General features: G+C 39.4%; 1 protein-coding gene and 1 non-coding gene across 13 annotated transcripts in view; both read left to right on the top strand.

The window, feature by feature from the left end:
- Positions 1–20,542, top strand: part of IPCEF1 (interaction protein for cytohesin exchange factors 1) — a 185,324-nt gene that overhangs the window by 155,587 nt on the left and 9,195 nt on the right. For all 12 annotated transcript variants that reach the window (XM_015544308.2, XM_042987362.1, XM_042987368.1 and 9 more), the window contains 2 exons: positions 1,095–1,467; positions 18,676–18,869. In XM_015544308.2, coding sequence (XP_015399794.2) covers positions 1,095–1,467; positions 18,676–18,869 — 567 coding nt within the window. The remainder of the gene's footprint in view (positions 1–1,094; positions 1,468–18,675; positions 18,870–20,542) is intronic.
- On the top strand, positions 7,158–7,260 carry LOC122238869. Its single transcript, XR_006218022.1, has one exon. It is a non-coding gene; the product is annotated as a U6 spliceosomal RNA (small nuclear RNA).

Genomic DNA, 20,542 nt, shown 5'->3' with positions numbered 1-20,542 from the left:
CCACTCCTTTTGGCAACTAATGGAAATACAGAATAGAAACAGATGAATTATCTGTCAGTGTATTTTATCAAGTCTTTGTAACAGTTTCATAATGAACTTTGCTGTGATCTGTTAAAGAGTCTTCAAATTAAATAATGAGGATGCTTAAAAATTGTAATTTTTCCCTTACAGCAAACTTAACTCAAACAGAACAAAAAGGGATTGTACTAATAATCCTCACATGAAGTCTGAGAATGAATGTCTTGTACAAGGTCATCGCAGCTATTTCTGTATCACCGAGATATAAAGTTAAATGTGGTGTCTTCAGCTGTTTGAATAAAAAAGGGGGGGTTTATTTTTATTTTTTTATTAATATGAAATTTATTATCAGATTGGTTTCCATACAAAACCCAGTGCTCATCCCAATAGGTGCCCTCCTCAATACCCATCACCCACTTTCCCCTCCCTCCCACCCCCCATCAACCCTCAGTTTATTCTCAGTTTTTAAGAGTCTCTTATGGTTTGGCTCCCTCCCTCTCTAACCTCTTTTTTTTTTTTTTTCCTTCCCCTCCCCATGGTCTTCTGGTAAGTTTCTCAGGATCCACATAAGAGTGAAACCATATGGTATCTGTCTTTCTCTGTATGGCTTATTTCACTTAGCATCACACTCTCCAGTTCCATCCACGTTGCTACAAAAGGCCATATTTCATTCTTTCTCATTGCCATGTAGTATTTCATTGTGTATATAAACCACAATTTCTTTATCCATTCATCAGTTGATGGACATTTAGGCTCTTTCTGTAGTTTGGCTATTGTTGAAAGTGCTGCTATAAACATTGGGGTACAAGTGCCCCTATGCATGAGCACTCCTGTATCAGAAAGGGGGGTTTTAAATACAAGAACAAAAAAGCTTTTATTCTGAATCATAGTTGGTAAGACAAATGAAAAAAAAACCAAAAAACAAAACCCAAAACGTGTGAATGGTTTTTTAAAATGATTTGTTACTAATAATTTGTTTTTGACACACTGGGGTACCTTCACTGAGAATGGAGAGTAGAGAGTGCTGGTTGAATCATGATTTATTTTATTCACTTTTGGTTTTATTTGTGAAACAGGCTACACAGCAGGCATCTTCATCTTCACCCAAACTGAGCGACACGTCACGTTCTTCCCCTTCCTTGGAAAATACAGAAAAGACACACAGCAGTTTGGCCTCCTCCTTATCTAGAGAAAGACAGTCCTGGATCGACATAGTTAATAGTTCTGCTGCTGCTGACGATGAGGGACAGTCTATAACACTTGCCGTGAATGTTCACTCACCTGCACCGTCAGAGGCAAACAGTCGCAAAGCCCCGGAAAACAGCTGTGCCACATCGGAAAGTGAATTTTTGAACTCTTTGTCTAGTGATGACACTTCTTCATTGAGTAGCAACCTGGACCATCTTAGTGTCCCAGACAAGCCCACTGGATCAAAGATGGCGGACAGAGGTAAACCAAGAAGTTGTTTAATCTTCTCTAGAGAGTGAATATTTGTGTATAGATGTGGAACTCGAAGGTTAATTTGTAAAAAGAACATTTAAAGGCATGAATGATAATTCAATAATTAAACAGTCAGGTGGGGCTAAGCGCAGGGGTTACTTCTGAAAAGGAGTGTATGTGGAAGATTCCAGCTTCAAGGCCATTAATCACCCACTGTAAGTGTTACTGGCCAAATGCTTACAGGTATGAGACATGCGATTTCCCACCAATCTGAGGAAACCCTTGACTCCTTTTTGGTCCCATGTCCTATGCTCTGGAGCCTGTGGTGATTAGATCAGGATTTTGTAAATTGATACTTATAACATTGTCTTTGTGGCTCCAAACAAATGGAGAGCCACCTTCCCTGGACCATGACCACAGTCAAGGTCTGGGTCCTTGCTGGTTGGCTTCTGAAGGTGCCTGTGTGGTTGAAAGGAAGACAGACAACTTTCATGCACTTTGGAAGGCAGCACTAGAACTTCCAAACACAAAGGTGAGCACAGTTTATGCTTTCGAAATAAAATAATTTAAGTCTTAGCAAAGGAAAGAGTTAATGGAGTGTAGAAATTAATAATGCGAACTTTCTTTTTTTAAAAAAATTTTTAATGGTTATTTTATTTTTGAGAGAGAGAGATACAGAATGCAAGCAGGGGAGGGGCAGAGAGGGAGGGAGACGCAGAATCTGAAGCAGGTTCCAGGTTCTGAACGCTCAGCACAGAGCCCGACGTGGGCCTTGAACTCACAAACCGTGAGATCATGACCTGAGCCGAAGTCAGATGCTTAACCGACTGAGCCACCCAGGCGTCCCTATAATGTGAACTTCCTTAATACTCTGTGATAATTGGTCTTTATCTTTTGTTCAGACAAGCTTTTTTTTGTTTGTTTTCAATCATGATGCATCTTTTTGGATAGTCTGTACCTTATTTATTTATTCAGGTATAAAACAAGCTTACCTGATCAAAAGATACTGAGCAATGAGAGAATATTGAGTTTGGTTTGTATTTTTTTCAGTGTACTAGTGAGAAAAAGTTGACCAGTGAAATTCTCAGGATAACATTTCTAGAGTGGCCCGAAAACACAGATGGCTGCTCTCCCTCTTCCCTAGCCTGATCAGGGAAAGTTTCTTTCAGTCCTCAAATCTCCAGATAATACCCTATTAATTTAACGTTTGGTGTCAGGGTAATTTGAGCCAAATATCACAACTGCAGGCCCAGTTGTGTGTGTATGTGTGTATGTGTACACAGTATTTTGAAAAATACAAATTGGATCGCTCCGGCTGGGGACTCCACTCGGCAAGTCACCATGGTTGTCACCACTCCCTGTGGCCTTATCCAAAGATACTTCACGCAGTTGAGTTACCTGCCTGGCTACTCATGGCATTTTTTGCTTAATACCCCTAATTTTAGGCCTGTGATCTACTTTACATTTAAAGAAGTGGAGTGAACGAAGTAATTGGTGAAATAACTTATGTCTATAGGCGAAGGAAGTGAGACAAGGAGGAGAATGGAAACAACAATGAGGAGTATAGGGGGAGTCACAAGTGAACTCTGAAGAATGGAAAACAGACACAAGCTGGCCTCTGGTTTCAGAGGTGCTGTTGTGTAGAAGAAATGTTGGGCGTAATCTCTGTCTCCTTGGAAGTAAAAACCGATGCAGATTGTGCGGCTCGTGGTGCAAGTAAAAAGGAGGTAGTTTGAAATGGAGCGTAAGAAACTTCTTTTTAATTGGGGCACCTGGGTGACTCAGTTAGTTGAGAGTCTTGATTTCAGCTCAGATCATGATCCAGAGTCATGGGATCAAGCCCAGGTGGGGCTCTGTGCAGAGTGTGGAGCCTGCTTAAGATTCTCTCTCTCTCTCTCTCTCTCTCTCTCTCTCTCTCTCTCTGCTCCTCTTCCTCCCCAGCCCCAACCCAGCTTGCATGCACGTGTGCCCCCCTCTCTAAAAAAAAAAAATAAAAAAATAAGCTTCTTTTTTATGTTGAAAACAGTTCAAGATTGAATGGGTTTCTTGGAAAGTAGTGCATTCCTTGTCGTTGGAGGTTTTTCCTCATTCTGAGACAACCATTTTCATTGGGTTTTAATTGCATATCACCTATTGATCACAATTTTTCTTCTTATAAAGATATGCTGAAGAGAGGATTTAAGTATCTTGAACTGGATGGCCTCTAATTTGATACTTGGAAGAGGCTTCCAGATACAAGGCTGCTTGAACTAAAGAAAATCATGCAAAGTAGCACATCTATTATTTTCTAGGTGAAAACTCTTACTTTACTCACGGGGCCATGTGTAGAACTAAAACCTGTCATGTATGCACATGTGCACGTGTGCTCTGTCTCTCTCTGTCTCTTTCACACACACACACACACACACACACACACACACACCACCCCCAAATGAGGATGGCTTTAAAAGCAAAATAGAGAATAAAATTCCATTTGCATTCTTTGCTAAGAGATGACCCTGCGGATTAAGTTTTTCTTTAGGACGAATAACCTGTGAGTCATGAGAAGATGCATGCAGCTCTTGTCCATGTCATTCTGGGAGTGCAGGGGGTGCAGAGCTGGCTGGGGACCAATGTCTCTTTCAGTCTAAGGAAGAAGAAACCTGGTATTTTTAAATTTTGAGTTAAGTGCAGATTGACTGACAAAATCTCTTGACATGAAGGTATTCCTCTCAGTAGAAAGGAGGATAAAATAAAAGTATTTTTCCCTCACCGATGTGTTGGCAGTTGCCATATGTTACAAAATTTTTGCTGATGATCTTCCCCTGCTGCTGGGGATTTGGTTAAATTCCCAGAAGAGTTAAACCACATAAAGTCATTGCTATGGAAACAGAGACCAGGTCTTTTTTTGCGTTTGTGATGATTTGCTGTTGAGTAATCAGTCTGCATATTATGCTTTTTTTTTTTTTTAACGTGTGTTGGAGAATAAGGTAGCTTTTCACTTCTGTTGCTTCTAAAAATTATTCTTTTTAGCTGCCAATTAAAAAAGGGAAAGCCCTGAAGTTGCTGTGTCTGAAATATTGTTCAGGGTGTTTTTATGACAGGGATTGGAATGTCAACACAGTCCAAAACAGGAGTTAGGATTTTAGATTAAGTCGCAGTCTCAAGATGCATTTGCTGGAGAATGAGGCTTGTATCCTAGAAAAGATTCTTATAGGTTACTGCGTCCTGAAACAAGCAGACAGCGTGCATTGCAGCCTTCTTTTTATTTTGACAATGAGAGAAATATTTTGCAGTTATGCAATTACAATTGTGGTCGCTAGAATTTTATACTGAATTTAAGTGGCTTTTTAGACATCTCTTCCCTGTGGTGTGAGCTAATAAAAAAATGCAGGGTGTTAATTGCATCCTACTGCCTTTCTGCATTGGGAGTTCCAGAGTTCCAGAGCTATCCAGATTCCCCACAGAGTCTTTCCACAAAGCACAGTGGGAAAAGAGGTGATGGGGTGAGTGGAATAGTCCTCTCAGCTTGGTTTTACACTGTATCGTTTCCTTCTTTTGTGAGACGTTACTTGGCCTGTTACTTATGCCTCTGTGATAATGACTCACATGTATGTCTCTATTTACTTTATGCTGACAGTGTGGAGACGATTTTATGTATGCTTACATAAAGGGTATGGAGTGACCACACCCTGGATGCTGAAAAGCTGAATAACCACTAAGAAGACTAACGCTCAATTTATGTAAATAAATGGTCAAGTAAAAGGCCAGTCAGAATCAATCTGGGCATCATGTTGACGTAAAAGAATTTTTAGTGAAGAGACAGGCATACTAGAGCATGCATGACATCTCAAGAATGGGACATAAATGAACCAGATTTTAAGAGTTAGTAAACATTACCAAAATTTTTACACAATCTGAGTGCAGACAGGATGGATGCTACATTATTTTAGTTAGCTACTTCAGATGTTGCTGTAGAAATGATGTGGCATGTCTCTTTAGGAAGCAAGAGGATAATTAAAAAAGCGTTGGATACTGAAGTCCATTCAATTTAGCCTTATTTTTTTGACTACCTAACATGTACTCATGACCGTGTCCTACCAGGAAGACACAGATGAAGAAGATAAAACTTCTGGCCTAAAAATTTTAACATCTGATGGAGAGAGTGGGAGGAATAAGACTTATTTAACAAAAGAAAGCAAAGTAAGTGCCACAGAGAGGCAGAAGGTACTCGAGGGATTTAAAGGAGAGCAGGCGTTCAAAATAGAGAAGGTCACATCTAAGTAATCTGTGATCCAGGTGGGAGGGTCTGCACACGGGGGGGGGGGGTAAGAAAGAGGGATGGAAAAGAAATTTGGATGATGTTGAATGCTGGGCTGGTCGTTAATTTCAGTAGATCGTGGATGATTGTTTCTGGTCAGCGTACTCATATAATGAAAACAATACTTTAGAAAAATTATGTCTACTTTAGAATGTGGGGTAGAAACATAAGGGGACACAGGAAATTGGAAGAGTGGGGAAACTTTTAGAGTAGCTGGGGTGGCAGTGGAAATGGGAAGCAAAGGAGAAACTAAAGGGTTTCTATACTACTCCTGTCAAGGTGAAGAGTGCTTGCTCTTTGTATCTCCATTACTTAATTCGGTCCCTGGATTTCCCAGGGATCCCATTTTTTGAACTATAATTTGAGAAGTGATCCCAAAATAGGGATAAATATTTATGATAGGATAAATCATGAATCTATGTCTCTCTCTCTCTAGGCTTATTTCTGCAGCTCTCTAGTCTTTTACTGATGTTTTATCTTCTGCTTTGATGGTAGAGGAGTTAGATTCTCCCTTTATAGCATGCTTTATTATTCAGTAGAACATTACTCTCCTTTGCATGATCTTCCAGGTAAATTTTTGGATTTGATTTTCAAGTGTAATTTAAAAAATCACATTTGGATTTTGATTAAAATTTTCTTGAACTTTTTAGATTAATTTGCTATCTTTAAATCATCGAGGCATTTCATCTATGAACATGGTATATTTCTCCATTCAGGTCATTTTATGATTTTAAGTACAGGGTTTTTCTTATAAGTCTAGCATATATCTTACTGAGTTTGTTCTTAGACCTTTTATAATTTTTCTTGCATTTGTGAATGGAATCCTTTTATTCCATTTTTAAAATAATTATTATTGCTGTTGTGGAAATAAAAGGTTTTTAATTACATGTTTGTCTTATACTAGTCTCCCTACCTTACAGTTGGAAGTTGTTTTGTTTCTAGATAAATTATCCTATCTTTATGTGATGACCACTTTAGCTGGTCCTCTCTAATAGTTATGCTTCGTTTCTTTTTGTTACTTGTGTGATCGGAATTTTCCTGAAGTTTATTTGCTCTATTACTTTAAAAAAGTCTGTGGCATTATTGATTGCATATTATTTTTATTACCCAGTTAATTAAATTCTGCTTTATCTTTATGAGTTTTCCTTTAATTTTCTTTAGAATTATTTTGTTTGACCTTTGCTAGCTCCTTAACTGCCTAGTTGGTTCACTTTCACATCTTTCTTCCTAGTAAATATATGCAGGTCCTGAGTACCTCTTTGACTAGACCATGCGGTTTGTATAATGTAGTACTTTCACTGTTGGCTATTTGCAAACAGTCCATTTTAAGAGTAATTTAACTTAATTTCTTCTGCAACCAAACATATTTTTAGCAGAGTGCTTTTAAAATTCAGAGTGAGTGCTTCAGCAGCACATGTACTAAACTTGGAACAATACAGAGAAGATTAGTATGATCCCTGCACAGGGATGGCGCATAAATTCATGAAACGTTCCATATTTTTGTTGACCAGAATTAAAATAAAAACTTACGCAAACACAAAATATTTTTGAAAATTTCAAAGTGAATATGTTTTTGGCTGTCTGGATGGGATTCACAAAAGATCAGTGACAAAAGGTCAGTGACATAATTTGAGGAACCATGGTCTTTATAGAAAAAGATGGTAGGTTTCTTAATGACAATGGCCGTGGCAATCTTTCTTAGGGATATGTTTGTACAGTGCTGAACATGACTTCCCCTGATCTACACGTCTTCTTGAGAACATATACCTGCAGATACACTATTTGCTCTGAGAAGAATCCTTGGTACTTCTTTGAAATGCTTCTTACCTCATGGTCTCGGATTCATGTTTTGTCTTTATAATTATATTCCTAGCCCATTTTTGCTATCCTGGAGACCCTTGAATACATTTCTCTCTACTTAGCAATAGCAAGAAACTGTGATGATACCAGCACGTGTCTGAATTTGCAGCTTGGGCAAATCGAAGGTCAGTTTTCCAGGCAGACCTTTTCATCAGGATAATATCTTAAGCCTTTGAGATCTATTCCTGCACTATCCTTCTGTTGTTAATTTCTAATTTTTCTCCTTACAATGTTATGCTTTCCTAATTAAAGCCAAAGCAAATAAGGTTCTATCTTCCTCAAACTACACAAGCTATAGTAAGTATAAGATTGAAAAATATTTTTTTAGTAGACTTATATCTTTTTTTAAAGCAATTTTAGGTTCAAACCAAAATTGAGCAGAACATACTGAGATTTCCCATCTGGCCCCATCCCTACACATGCATAGTCTCCTCCATTATCAACATTCCCTCCACCAAAGTAGGATATTGTTACATCTGACGAGCCCACATTGACACATCATTATCAGCCAAAGTTCATAGTTTATGTTAGGGTTCCCTCTTGGTTGTGCATTCTGTGGGTTTGGACAAATGTATAATGACATGTATCCATCACTGTGGTATCATATACAGTATTTTCACTGCTACAAGAATCTTCTGTATCCCACCTATCCACCCCTCACTCTCCTTACCTCATTGGCAGTCACCGATCTTTTTTACTATCTTCAGTTTTGCCTTTTCAGAATGTCATGTAATATAATTTGCAAACAAAGTTTTATTTCTTCCATCCCAATCTTTACATCTTTTATTTCCTTTCCTTGTGTTGCATTAGCTAGGACTTTCAGTACAATGTTGAAAAGGAGTGGTGAGAAGGGAAATCCTGGCCTTGTTACTGATCTTAGTGGGAAAACTTCAAGTTACTCACCATTTATGAAGTTAGCTATAGGTTTTTTGTAGATCTTCTATATCAAGTTGAGAAATTTCACTTCCTTTTTACTGAGAGTTTTTTTTTTTATCATAAATGGGTCATAGATTTTTGAAGTGCTTTTTTTAAATATATGTTGATAGGATCATGTGATTTTTTCCCCTCTTTTAATCTGTTGATGTGATGGATTACATTAATTTTTGGGTATTGAATTAGCCCCACATACCTGGGATAAATCCCATTTGATTGTGTTATATAATTCTTTTTATACATTGTTGGGTTCAATTCGCTCATATTTTGTTGAGGACTTTTATATCTTATGTTCATGAGGCATGTTGGTCTGTAGTTTTCTTTTTTATAATGTATTTGGTTTTGGTATGAGAGTAAATCTGGCCTCACAGAATGAGTCAGGAAGTATTCCATCTGCTTGCTTCTATCTTCTGAAAGAAATTGTAGAGAATTGGTATAATTTGTTCCTTAAATGTTTGGTAGATTCACCAATGAATCCATCTGGGCCTGTGCTGTTTCAGAAGGTTATTAATTATTATTTCAATTAAAAAAAAATTTTTTTAACGTTTATTTTTGAGACAGAGAGAGACAGAGCATGAATGGGGGAGGGGCAGAGAGAGAGGGAGACACAGAATCTGAAACAGGCTCCAGGCTCTGAGCTGTCAGCACAGATCCCGACATGGGGCTCGAACTCACGGACCGTGAGATCGTGACCTGAGCTGAAGTCGGACGCTTAACCGACCAAACCACCCAGGAGCCCCATCAATTTTAAAAATAGAGACAGGTCTATTCATATTATCTATTTCTTCTCATGTTAGTTATGATAGATTGTGTCTTTCAGGGGACTAGTCCATTTCACCTAGGTTATCGAATTTCTGGACATAGAGTTGTTCATAGTGTTTCTTCATTATCTGTTTGGTGTCCAGTGGGATCTATAGTGATGTCCTCCTTTCTCATTTCTGATGTTGGTGACTTGTGTCCTCTCTTTTTTTTTGCTTAACTAGCTGAAAAATATTTTTACTTTTGGCGTATTTAGATACTTGGAATTTAGTAGGTATAATTTACTTACTGAGTTTTTAAGAATCCAATTTCAAAATTAGCTCATTGTGTTTATTTGATTGAAGGATAGGTGAAGGGGATACTAATGAGATCAAGAATGAAAATTTTGGCCAAATAATGCTTAACAAATATTTATTGAGAACCTACTGTCCTCCTGGCACAATTGGCCTTTGGAAGTACTTTAGTGAATTATAATAACGACAATAGTCCTCTTGGGTAGAATTTACAATCTCGTGAATATGTCTATCATGGCAGAGTAGGGAGATAATTAGGTAAATATAAGAAGATAATTTCAGGTGGTGAATAAGTTCTGTTCAGGAAATAAAGTAGGAGTATATAGGGTTGGAGGAAGGACCTTGATTTAGATGACTGGTCAGGGAGGACCTCCCTGAAGAGGTGATCTGAAAGCCAAATGGGACAAAGGAACCTATCTGGCAAAGTGCCCCAGACAGAGAGAAAATAAAATTCAAGGGCTCTAGCAATAGAATAAATTATGTGGTTCAAGAAACAGAAAGAAATCCAGTGTGACTGGAACAGAGTGAGCAGGGGAAGCATAGGAAGGGATTGGAGAAGTCAACAGCAACTGGCTTATGTGACGACTAGTGGGTCCTGTAAGGTGTTTGGATTTTGTTCTAAGTGCAATGGGATGATTTTGGAGGAACTGAACCTAGGGAGTGTTATGGGTGTGGCTTATGTTTTAAAAAGATTACTTCATTATATGGAAAATGGATATTAGGAAGCTACAGTAGACCCAGTATGTAGTTGCTGAAATATGTAAACAGTGAAATGATGGTGGTCTGGTCTGAGTTGGTAGCAATGGAGTGGTGGGGGGTGGGGGGCGGGGGGGGTCAGAAAAAATTATACATATGGGGTATATTGTGCACATAAAATATAAGAATATAAAATTCATAAAAGATTCTTGCCTAGTCTATCCCTAGTCTCTAAAATGCACTGCCTTAGCACAGAGTGAACATTCAAAGAGTATTTGATGAATTGGGTAAATGAATGGATCAGAAGTGGAAGGGAAAAAGTGGAATGAAGGTTGAGTTACAAGTTTTCCAGCACATTCCGTCTCTTGTATAACTAAGTGTAATTGCAATTCTTTAGAATTGGTATCATTTCCTGGGAAAATGTTTGCTGGGAGGGATTTAACTCCATATTTAAATACATAACTCTAAATATGTACACTGGATTTCCTCTAAGGCCAAAAGAAGGATGTTATACAAGTAATTATAGATCACGCTAGACTGTAATCATCGAGATAAAGAAAAGAGAGCTCCATCTTTTTTTTTTTTTTTGAGAGCGCCATCTTAAAAAAGGTAAGAGCATTTATCTGCTCCAAACCTTCAGTTTTGCTTAGTGAAATTAAAATAGGGTAACTTCTTTTATCTTGCCCCACTACCCTCCCATTTTTGTATTTTGTGCTCACTTGTCTCCATCATGGATCCACATGGTTGATGGACTCTGCAGTTTTTGGAGCCAAGGTTGACATATTTACCTATGGTACACTGGATTTATATCCTTGATTTTAGGCAATTTCCAGCTATTTTCCCCTTTTATTTACCATTCAACCTCTACCTTGCAAATATATTTAAAAAAGAAAAAAAACCCCAAGGAAATGCCTTTTTTGTGTGCATGCCAATATGTTTTGTTTTCTTAGGATGTGAGCAGATACAAAAATTTGATGTCTGCTTTAAGTATTTCACCTAATCCTGAGTGCTCTTATGATTGGAAGGTACATTTCAGAAATAAATGGAATATTTGTTTCAAGAATGTAGAGCTACATGGACTCAATCTTAAGATTATTTCTAAAAATCACTGCCACAAGATGCTAAAATAATAAAAAAGAACAACATTAAAGATCGCCCAGTAGACTAGGTTTGTCTTTTCAATAAAAACAATAATAGGGTAAAAGAGTATTGAGTCACCTAACTTAATAGAAACATCACATACCCAAGAGAAGAAAAGGTGAGAGGCTTTGAAGGGGACAAGTAAAAATACCCGTTTTCTACTTGGATGCTCTTTCCCAGTCTGATTTCTCTATTTAAAAATTTATCTCACCTGCGATCGTTTTTGTTTTGTTTTGTTTTAACCACCTCTTTCCTAACTCGCCTTCTTCCAATGTTCTTTTCTCCATGTCTATGCTTTTCTCTTTATTGTACACAGAACCAGACTACCAGAACCATGATTCAGCTTCGGGCTCCTGATTGGAACTGGATTATCCCCAGGTGCTCAGTTCAAATGCCTGAGCAGAGAATCTGATTATACAGCCTGTCTCCTACATTGCTGAGCAGCTTAGGAATTTCCTGGTCTGGCGCCCTGTGGCCCTGTGAGAACAGTGTTAGCTGTTTAAATCCTGGCTACTACCTCAGAGACAGAGGCTCTGGGTGGGGATTTTTCGCTTGGAAGACAGAATAGTGGGACCAGGGATCTGAGCCTTGGTCTGCCTGGTCCAGATGGCTGTCATCTCATTGACTGTATATTGCCTGATTTGAAATCTTTCTTCATTGGGCTTTATTCAAAAAGTTCATGAAATATATTTAGCCTAGCATAGTGTTTCAGGCTACGGATTTGGGGTCATAACCTATGTCTGTCTCTTTGTGGCTTTGGTCAGAGTTTTCATATCTTGACAGTCCTTCATATCAGGGCTAATTTTTTTTTTCATAGGGTCCTTACAAAGTTAATGAGATAATGTTGGTATAGTAGGTAATATAGTGCCTTTTACATACTAAAAACTCAATACATGATGGCTGTCTCCACCAGCAGCAACAGCTGTGGAAATAGGCAGTCTGTCTCTCAAAATTATACCGTGGTAATGTTCTTGGTTAGCAGTGTCCTTACTGTTAAAATGAGTTATCCAGATGTATCTTAGTTACATAATTCAAATTTGTCTGTCAGTGTTATTTTAAGTCTTTTGCTATGATGTAGAGTTGTCAGAATCACTAATTAGAAGAAGCCTATGAAAGTTTTGAATCTGTTCGCATCCATAGGTGTTCTGTTAAATAACATTTGCAGTCTTAATAGCTACACATAATGTCAAAAGAAGCATGGAGTTGCTCCCTTTGTAACAAGTGTCTTCCATGGCCTAGCTCAAACACTTGGAACATAGTGGAACATAGCGCATGAAGCAGGGAATACCGTTTTCTACGTAAACCTTTCCAGGCATTTCGTGGTGGGGAGCTAACATTGTCTTCCTTGAGACATCATACAGACTTTTTCAGTCTCAAACAGGCTTGCTTTCAAATTCTGATATGAAATATGGCATATGAATTTCCTTGAGCACGTATGTTCCAAATAGAAAAATAAAAACCACACTCTAGAAAGCACAAGGAAACACCAAAAATAAGATAGTGGGGGAGGCAAAGTTGAAAATACTGCATTTAAAGGGATAATCTGCATACAGTGTTCTCGACAGCCAAATTCTGGGCCTCCAGGAGCCTGCCTGTCCTGTCAGAGGCAGACAATAGGCCGGGAAAAGTGGGAGGATGGGGAGAGAGCAGCGCATTCATCTGGCATAATCTTGGAAAGGAGCAAACTTCTAACCATTAGTTAAGATGTTGTTTTGTCTCATCTGCTGATGTCACCAAGAAAGATCTTATTTAAAAAAAATCCTATTTCTTTCTAGAGTTTAAACCTCTGCATTACTTGGACCTCCGTTGAGAGAGTTTGCTAGTTGGATCCCCTGAGACATTCTGAGCTAGTCTAACAGGTGTAAAGGGTCCCGGAGAAAAAGTAGGTGAGCTGCTTTCTGGATGAGTCCCTACTTTTCAACTGTAACTCTAGTCCCTTTCTCTTCCAGTGAGTTGAAGCTGGGGTTGCATGACAAATTTGTGACAGTCTCGCCTTGCTGCACAGAGCACAGTCCATGGGCCAGCAGTTTGAGCATCACCTGAGAGCTTGTTAATAATTGAGAGGCTCAAAGCCATGCTAGACTGGCTGAGTCAGATTCTGCATTTTAACAGAAGCCCTGGGTGATTGTTTGCCTATTAAAGTTTGAGAAGACTGGTCTAGAAACTCACGGGCCTGCACAGTGTGGAATTGAACTTCTGTTCTTAATTCCATCGCTGATTTACATTTTGGAAAGATCACTTACTGTTTTTCGAGATTCTCCATTTTTTTCCCCCTCCATAGAATAAAAATAGTTATCATCTTCCTTGGCAAAGCCTTGTGAGCTGGATGAGATAGACTGTCAAGTGCCGTATGTGGTGAAGGGAGCTCTTGAGGGGAAGGCTGGCAATTGCGTGAACACTGGACTGTCAGAAAAAATTCACTTATTTTGCTGCAAAAGATAAGGGATGTGGAAATGATAAAGGTGACTTCTGCTTCCAATGTGAGATAGACCAGCGGTCTTTGCCAGCAGTCTTTTTCCTTGCTCCTTCTACAGTCTGGTTAAAATAAGACAAATAATCTAATATCTCTTAATATGGAATTATAATTTAGAAAAGTATTTACATGAAAACATGAAAGGGAGAATTTATTTTAAAGTTTATTCATTTTTGAGAGAGAGCGTGCAGGGGAAGGTCAGGGAGAGAGGGGGACAGAGGATCTGAAGCGTGCTCTGTGCTGACAGCAGAGACCCTGATGTGGGGTTTGAACCCATGAACCGTGAGATCATGACCTGAGGTGAAGTTGGGCGCTCAACCGACTGAGCCACCCGGGTGCCCCTGAAAGGGAGATTTTAAACATTACTTCATGCAGTAGCCCCTTCGAGGCACAGGATTAACACACCAGCACTACTCACCTGTGCTCTGGGGTCAGGTGTAAGTTGTATTTTGTTGTGCTTATACCTGTTGTGTCTTTAGTTGTCCTGTGAACCCTGTTTATCATCTGCTTCCATTATTATTGGCTGTTCATCTTACGGCCCCGTGAAGACCCAAGCACCAGCCATTAGTGGCAGTAAAAACAAGACAGAGCTCCCAGCTGGGTCACGGGAGGGGTTGGATCATAGGTTTGTCCCCTGAGTATTTAGCGATATGCTGTACATCTCTCAGATTATGACCCAAAAGAGCCAATAGAGATATTTTCTTGACTCTTAATGTCACCATTTGTTATTGTATTGTCCTTATGCTTGTGGGCAATTCTGGAATCTGGTTCTTAGAGGTCAGATGCACATCTAATCTTTCGGTTTCAGGTTTCCTCCGAGAAGGGGGTGCTGGATGGCTGGGAGGCGAGAGCACAGCAGGAACATTCACCTGTCAGGTTCCCCCTTTTGCCCCAGCAGTTTTGGCCTTATCTGAGCACGCTTGCAGCTTCCTATTACCTCAGCTTCTAAGTGAATTCAAATAGAGAGTGTCTTTTGAACATTATTTGGTCATATTTTAGGGGAATTCTGTATTAACTTTCGGTAATCCCAACAGGTCCGCTTTACCTGTGGGTTTATTTCTGGAGGATCAAGTTGCACACGCATCGCACACACATGCACACCCCCCTACATACCTACAGACCACACACAGACCCCACACATCACACCCATACCAGACCCCCCATTCTACACACTTACACCACACACTGCACGCACACCCCCCACACTGCACACACATGCACCACACCCCCCGTACTACACACATCATACACGCTACCCACGCCCAGACACCGCATCCATAATGCACACACATACACACCCATATGCTCATGATTAATGCCCCCAAATTTCAGTCAGGGAAAGGAATGTGTGTGGGGAAGAAAGATAATTCCTGATATTTTTAACATAAAGATGAAATATATCTACATATATTAAATAATGATAAAACTATCCACAGGCAGCCCTGTTTATTTTTCATTTAGGGAATGTACTTTATACCACCTTATTCTAAGTTTCTAAAGTTATTTTTAGCTTTACCGGTTTCCTATCTTTTGATTTAGATATGTGGTCTTAACATAATCATTTTACCCTGACTTAATTATGAAGTAATGTACTAGTCACAAGTAAATTTATTTTCGATCACCATCTTTAATGGTACAACTGAGGTGCTTCATGAACACAGAGAAATTTAAAGAAACCATTTTATTTTCTTTGTTAAATACTTATTTGGTTTACTTCCTGAAGTTTGTTAAATAGATAGTACTTAAATCCTGTGGCACTGAAAGCTGTGTGTTTAGGCTTTATTCAAAGTCGAGTCTCCCTTGCCTTGCTGTAGAAAAAAGGACATATAAAAACTGTCGTATCCTAGTATGTCTGAAATGCCCCAGGGTCCTCAATCCTAATGTCCCCTCTGAGAGTCTGATATCTGTTAATTTAGTTTTCTTGAGACTTTCTAGTATCTACAGCTTAACTACAGGACTGTTACCATGCTTAGTATTCCTGCTGTGCAAGTATCGTCAGTTATCAGGACAATCTCCTAAAAACCTACTTTCTCAGAGTTTTATTGATATATATTCCACATACCATATAATTCATGTATAAAAATGGTTCAGTGTTTTTTTTTTCGTGTATTTATAGAGCTGGACAACCATCTCCACAATTGAATTTGACAACATTTTCAATACCACACACACACACACACACACACACACACACACACCCCTATACACATTGGCTGTCGTTCCCCATTTCTGCCTGTCCCTTCCCCAGCCCCATGCAGCCACTAAATCTACTTTCTGTTTCTATGGATTTGCCTGTTCTGACATTTCATGTAAATGGGACACAGTGTGTGGTCTTTTGTGACTGACTTCTTTTAGTTAGCAGAATGTTTTCAAGGTTCATCTATCTTGTAATATGTATCAGTACTTCGTTGCTTTCAGTTACGGAATAATATTCCATTGTGTGCGTATACCACATTTGGTTTATCCATTCCTCAGTTGATGAACATTTAAGCTGTTCCCACCTTTTGTCTATGATGAATTGTACTGCTATGAACAGTTGGTACAAGTTTGTGTTAGCATGCCGTTTTTATTCTCTTGAGTATGTACCTGGGAGTGGAATTGTCGGGTCATATGGTAACTCTTTGTTTAGCTTTTGAGGAAGTGCCAAACCTTTTCCTAAAGTGGTGACTTCGTTTTATATCCTTACCAGTAATGTATAAGGGTTTCAGCTTCTCCGCATCCTTTTCTACACTTACCCTGTCTGTCTTTTTGATTTTAGTCATCCTGGCAGGTGCGAGGTAGTATCTCATTGTGGTTGTGATTTGGATTCTCTGTAATGACTGATGATGCTGAGCATCTTTTCATGTGCTTATTGAGAAAAACTCACTTTTGATGTCTGCACACAGTCTGAGCCGGAAGTTCTAATTGTGTTCAAATGCAGTTTTGAATATTTCCCCCCTTTTTGGAGTCTGTTTTGGTAGAGAGCAAAGAGGTTTACTGACCGATACTTGACGTCGGTTGCAAAGTTAGTTCAACATCTTTACCCTCCAAACATTGGCAACACCTTGTGGTGGCTTTCTGGTAGTAGATGAGGAAAAGTTATTGCTTAAAGATGTCTAATCTTACAAAAATAAACTAAAGTAAATCAATTTTGCTTGATTTTGAAGCTCCTATATTAATATTGTATGCTTTTCTCTACCCTTTGGAGAGACCTCTTTTGTTTCAGTTCTTCCTAATGCCATGCCTTTGATATGGCCCTCTATCAAGCTTATTCTCAGAGTAAGATGTGAAACACCTAGAGACTAAAAAGTACATTGTGGACAAAGAAATATTGCTGTGTGTCTTTCCCAAAATTATTTTCAGGGAATGAAGGAATAAAGGACCAAAGTTCTAGTGGGTATTAAAGCAATATCCAGAGATGAAGATTTTCTTTGGGTAACCTATATCATTTGGGGTCCTTTCAGTTGCGTGTGATTGATAACTACACTGACAGTTGCTTAACGAAGGCAATGTATTGGCTTCCAGAACTGCAAGGGCTCCAGTAGAGTGACCGAGATCCATATTTCAGCTGTATCCTATAGATTGGCTCCATTCTCACGATTCTTGGGGTGATCTGTGGAAGCCTCCAGCTCATATTATCACATGTTTAGGAAAACAAGAGAGATTGATTCCCTGATATCCCACCCAAGTCTCAGAACTGAGTCTTCCTGGCCCCAGGTGTTCTGACCTGAGACATCTGCTTATCCCTGAATCAATAACTCTGGCCAGTATGTGGAACTGTCATTGACTTAGCCTAGTTCATGTGGTCCCCCACTAGATCCCATGCAGAGTCACGTCACTGGAAGCATTTGGGCTGAGGTTAGCAAGTTGTGGTTAAGAAGGGGGGTTGGAGGTATGTGGCAGCATGAGAAATGATCATTATCTGCTCAAAGCCACATATCACATGGGGATTCCTTCTCTCAAAGGGCAGTTTTAGGAAGGACATTAAAAACTTATCAGGAGCAATGGTTCTCAAGCTTTAGATTATATATTAGTTTGCTAGAGTTTGCTTGTCCCATCAGTGTATTTTAGAAGCAGATAACTTGTTTCACAGATTCACAGATGGAGAGGAATTTTGCCACAGGATGAATCATTCTCTGAGTCTCACCAATACCACATTTAGATGCTATTTGGATTAGATTTTGGACTTAGAATTGATGTTGGAATGGGTTAAGACTCTTGGAGATGTTGGGATTGGGTGAATGCATTTTGCATGTGAGAAGGACGTGCATTTGGAGGGAGCTAGCTGGTGGACTATCACGAGTTCAGTTTTGTCCTTCCAAAATTTCTATGTTGAAATTCTAGTTCAAAAGTATCTTAGAATGTGCCCTTATTAGAAATGAGGTTGTTGCAGATTTAATTAGTTGAGATGAGGTCAGGAGGGGGAGCCCCAAATCCAATGTGACCGACATCCTTCTGAAAGGAGGAAATTTGGACACAGAGACCTACACAGAGGGAAAACACCCCATGAAGACTGGAATTCTGCCACAAGCCAAGGAACTGACAGAATCTAAGAGAGAGGCCTGGAACAGAGCCTTCCCTAGTGCCTTCGAAGGGAACATGGCGCTGTCATTACAAAGTACCATAAACTGAATGGCTTAGACAACAAAAATTTATTGTCTCATAGTTCTGGAAGTTAGAAGTGCGAGCAGGGCCTGGTGTTCAGACCACAATGTCTCATGTTCTCAATTTGACTTTAACTGGGTTTCTTGTTACTGCTTTTTAAAAAATTTTTATTTTAATAGAGGAAACAAAGGTGTCTGAAGATGACGAAATGGAGAGACTCTACAAATCGTTGGAGCAAGCTAGTCTCTCTCCTCTCGGGGACCGACGGCCTTCAACCAAAAAGGAGCTGAGAAAGTCCTTTGTGAAGCGATGTAAGAATCCATCCATAAATGAGAAACTTCACAAAATCCGAACCTTGAACAGCACATTGAAGGTAAAAAATTTCAGATTGTGGATAAACTCTGGGTGTGGGGCAAGGAATGGCTGCTTCTGCAGAGATTCATGCCCACCGGTGTGTGTGTTTGGGTGGAGGGGAGGGCAGTAAAAGGAACTATAATCTCTGTAGGTTGGGATGACCTTTGGCCTCCTTAAAGCACTAGAACATTCGCACAGTAGCACCAAATGCACTTTTCTACAATAGGCCTTGATTTTTACATTCACTTTGGTATAAAAGTTCAAATGTCAAGCTCCTAGAAGATAAGGACCACGTGTAATATTTTTTGTACCCTTTACTTAGCACAGTAAATGTTGATGAAGGCTTGGGATAGTCAACTTGTGAGAATAAACAGTGAGATTCATAAGATTTTGGAATTTCATTGGATTCATTAAAGAGTGCCATTCTTCTTCTCTCCTACTTCCAGAAGAAAATATCTAGATTTCAGATAGAGCCAAGACTTCATGATTCTCAGACCTAGGCTCTGGAGTGAAGAAACCCGTGAGAGACAGGCAATGGAAAAGGTACACTCGATGGTAATAGACTAGCAGGTGTTTTCACAATGGGAATGAGGCACAGGGCACAAAACGTACTGAGGCTATTTCCAGGTCCTCTTCAACTAAAATGGTTCTTCCCAACAAAAGCATCCTGCTTTCACATGTAGATTATAGCATGAACAGGAGGAGGCCAGGATACTTTGTAAAATAGTCCCAAATCAGCAGAAGATTTATAGATGCTGAAAAGCCTTGATAGATTCTGCAGTTTCATTCTGGGTTGTATATGTCCTTTTGCATCAAGAATTTGAGTCTCTTTCCAGGAAGAAATAGCAATCAAAAGCCAAGGCTACAAAGAAACGGCTGAGGGACTCTTCGTCAGATGTCCCTGTTAGTAGAATAGCTAAGCATCCTAAGAGGCTGCAAAAATGAGGCTGAAAAAGAAAAGGAAGAGCAGTATTTTAATGATACAAAGAAAAACAAAGTGTAGAGAAATTCTCTAACGTTTAATGATAGACATTAGTAGCACTCCTTTCAGAGCCAAAAATGTTCTATTCCGTGGTATGTATGAAATTGATAAACATGTTTGGTCATTCAGTGTAGTATATTTTACGATCTTATTTGTGATAACTGATGTGAGTGAATACATTTTTCATTAGACCAATATTTCCTGAATCTTACTGTGTACCAGGCTCTATTCTTGGGTACTGGGACCACTGAGTGCACCACACTGGATGGTGGAAACAGAGAGGAAAATAGAATGCGGTCTGCTGAGCGGTGTAGCTGATACACGCTTGGGTGCTTTGGTAGCCCCAGAGGAGGGACATGGCTGCCTATCTGAAGCCACTAGGGACAAAGTCATGAAGATGCTGACAACTGGTCCGTGAGTAAGAGATGAAGAATATTAGGGTTAGAAGGAAGGACATTCATGGAGGAGGAGATGTATGTCAATGGATGATGTATTGCAGTCCATGTTGGGAGAAACAAGGAACATGCTAAGGAGAGGATGGACAGTTCAGGCCATTTCTAGAAGGAGAAAGACTATGGTCTTAGCAGAATAGCTAAGAACAGCATAGCAACTCAGGACTCTAGATGGTCACAGGACCATGCCCTGACCTGGCCACAGGGAGGCCAGGTTTGTACAAACAATTCAAAGCTTTTATTGGCCCATAATATGAT

This window comes from Panthera tigris, chromosome B2 (assembly GCF_018350195.1).
Source record: "Panthera tigris isolate Pti1 chromosome B2, P.tigris_Pti1_mat1.1, whole genome shotgun sequence".
Taxonomy (NCBI): domain Eukaryota; kingdom Metazoa; phylum Chordata; class Mammalia; order Carnivora; family Felidae; genus Panthera; species Panthera tigris.
The sequence above is the reverse complement of the archived record's forward strand: the minus strand, read 5'-3'. Positions and strand labels throughout refer to the sequence as shown.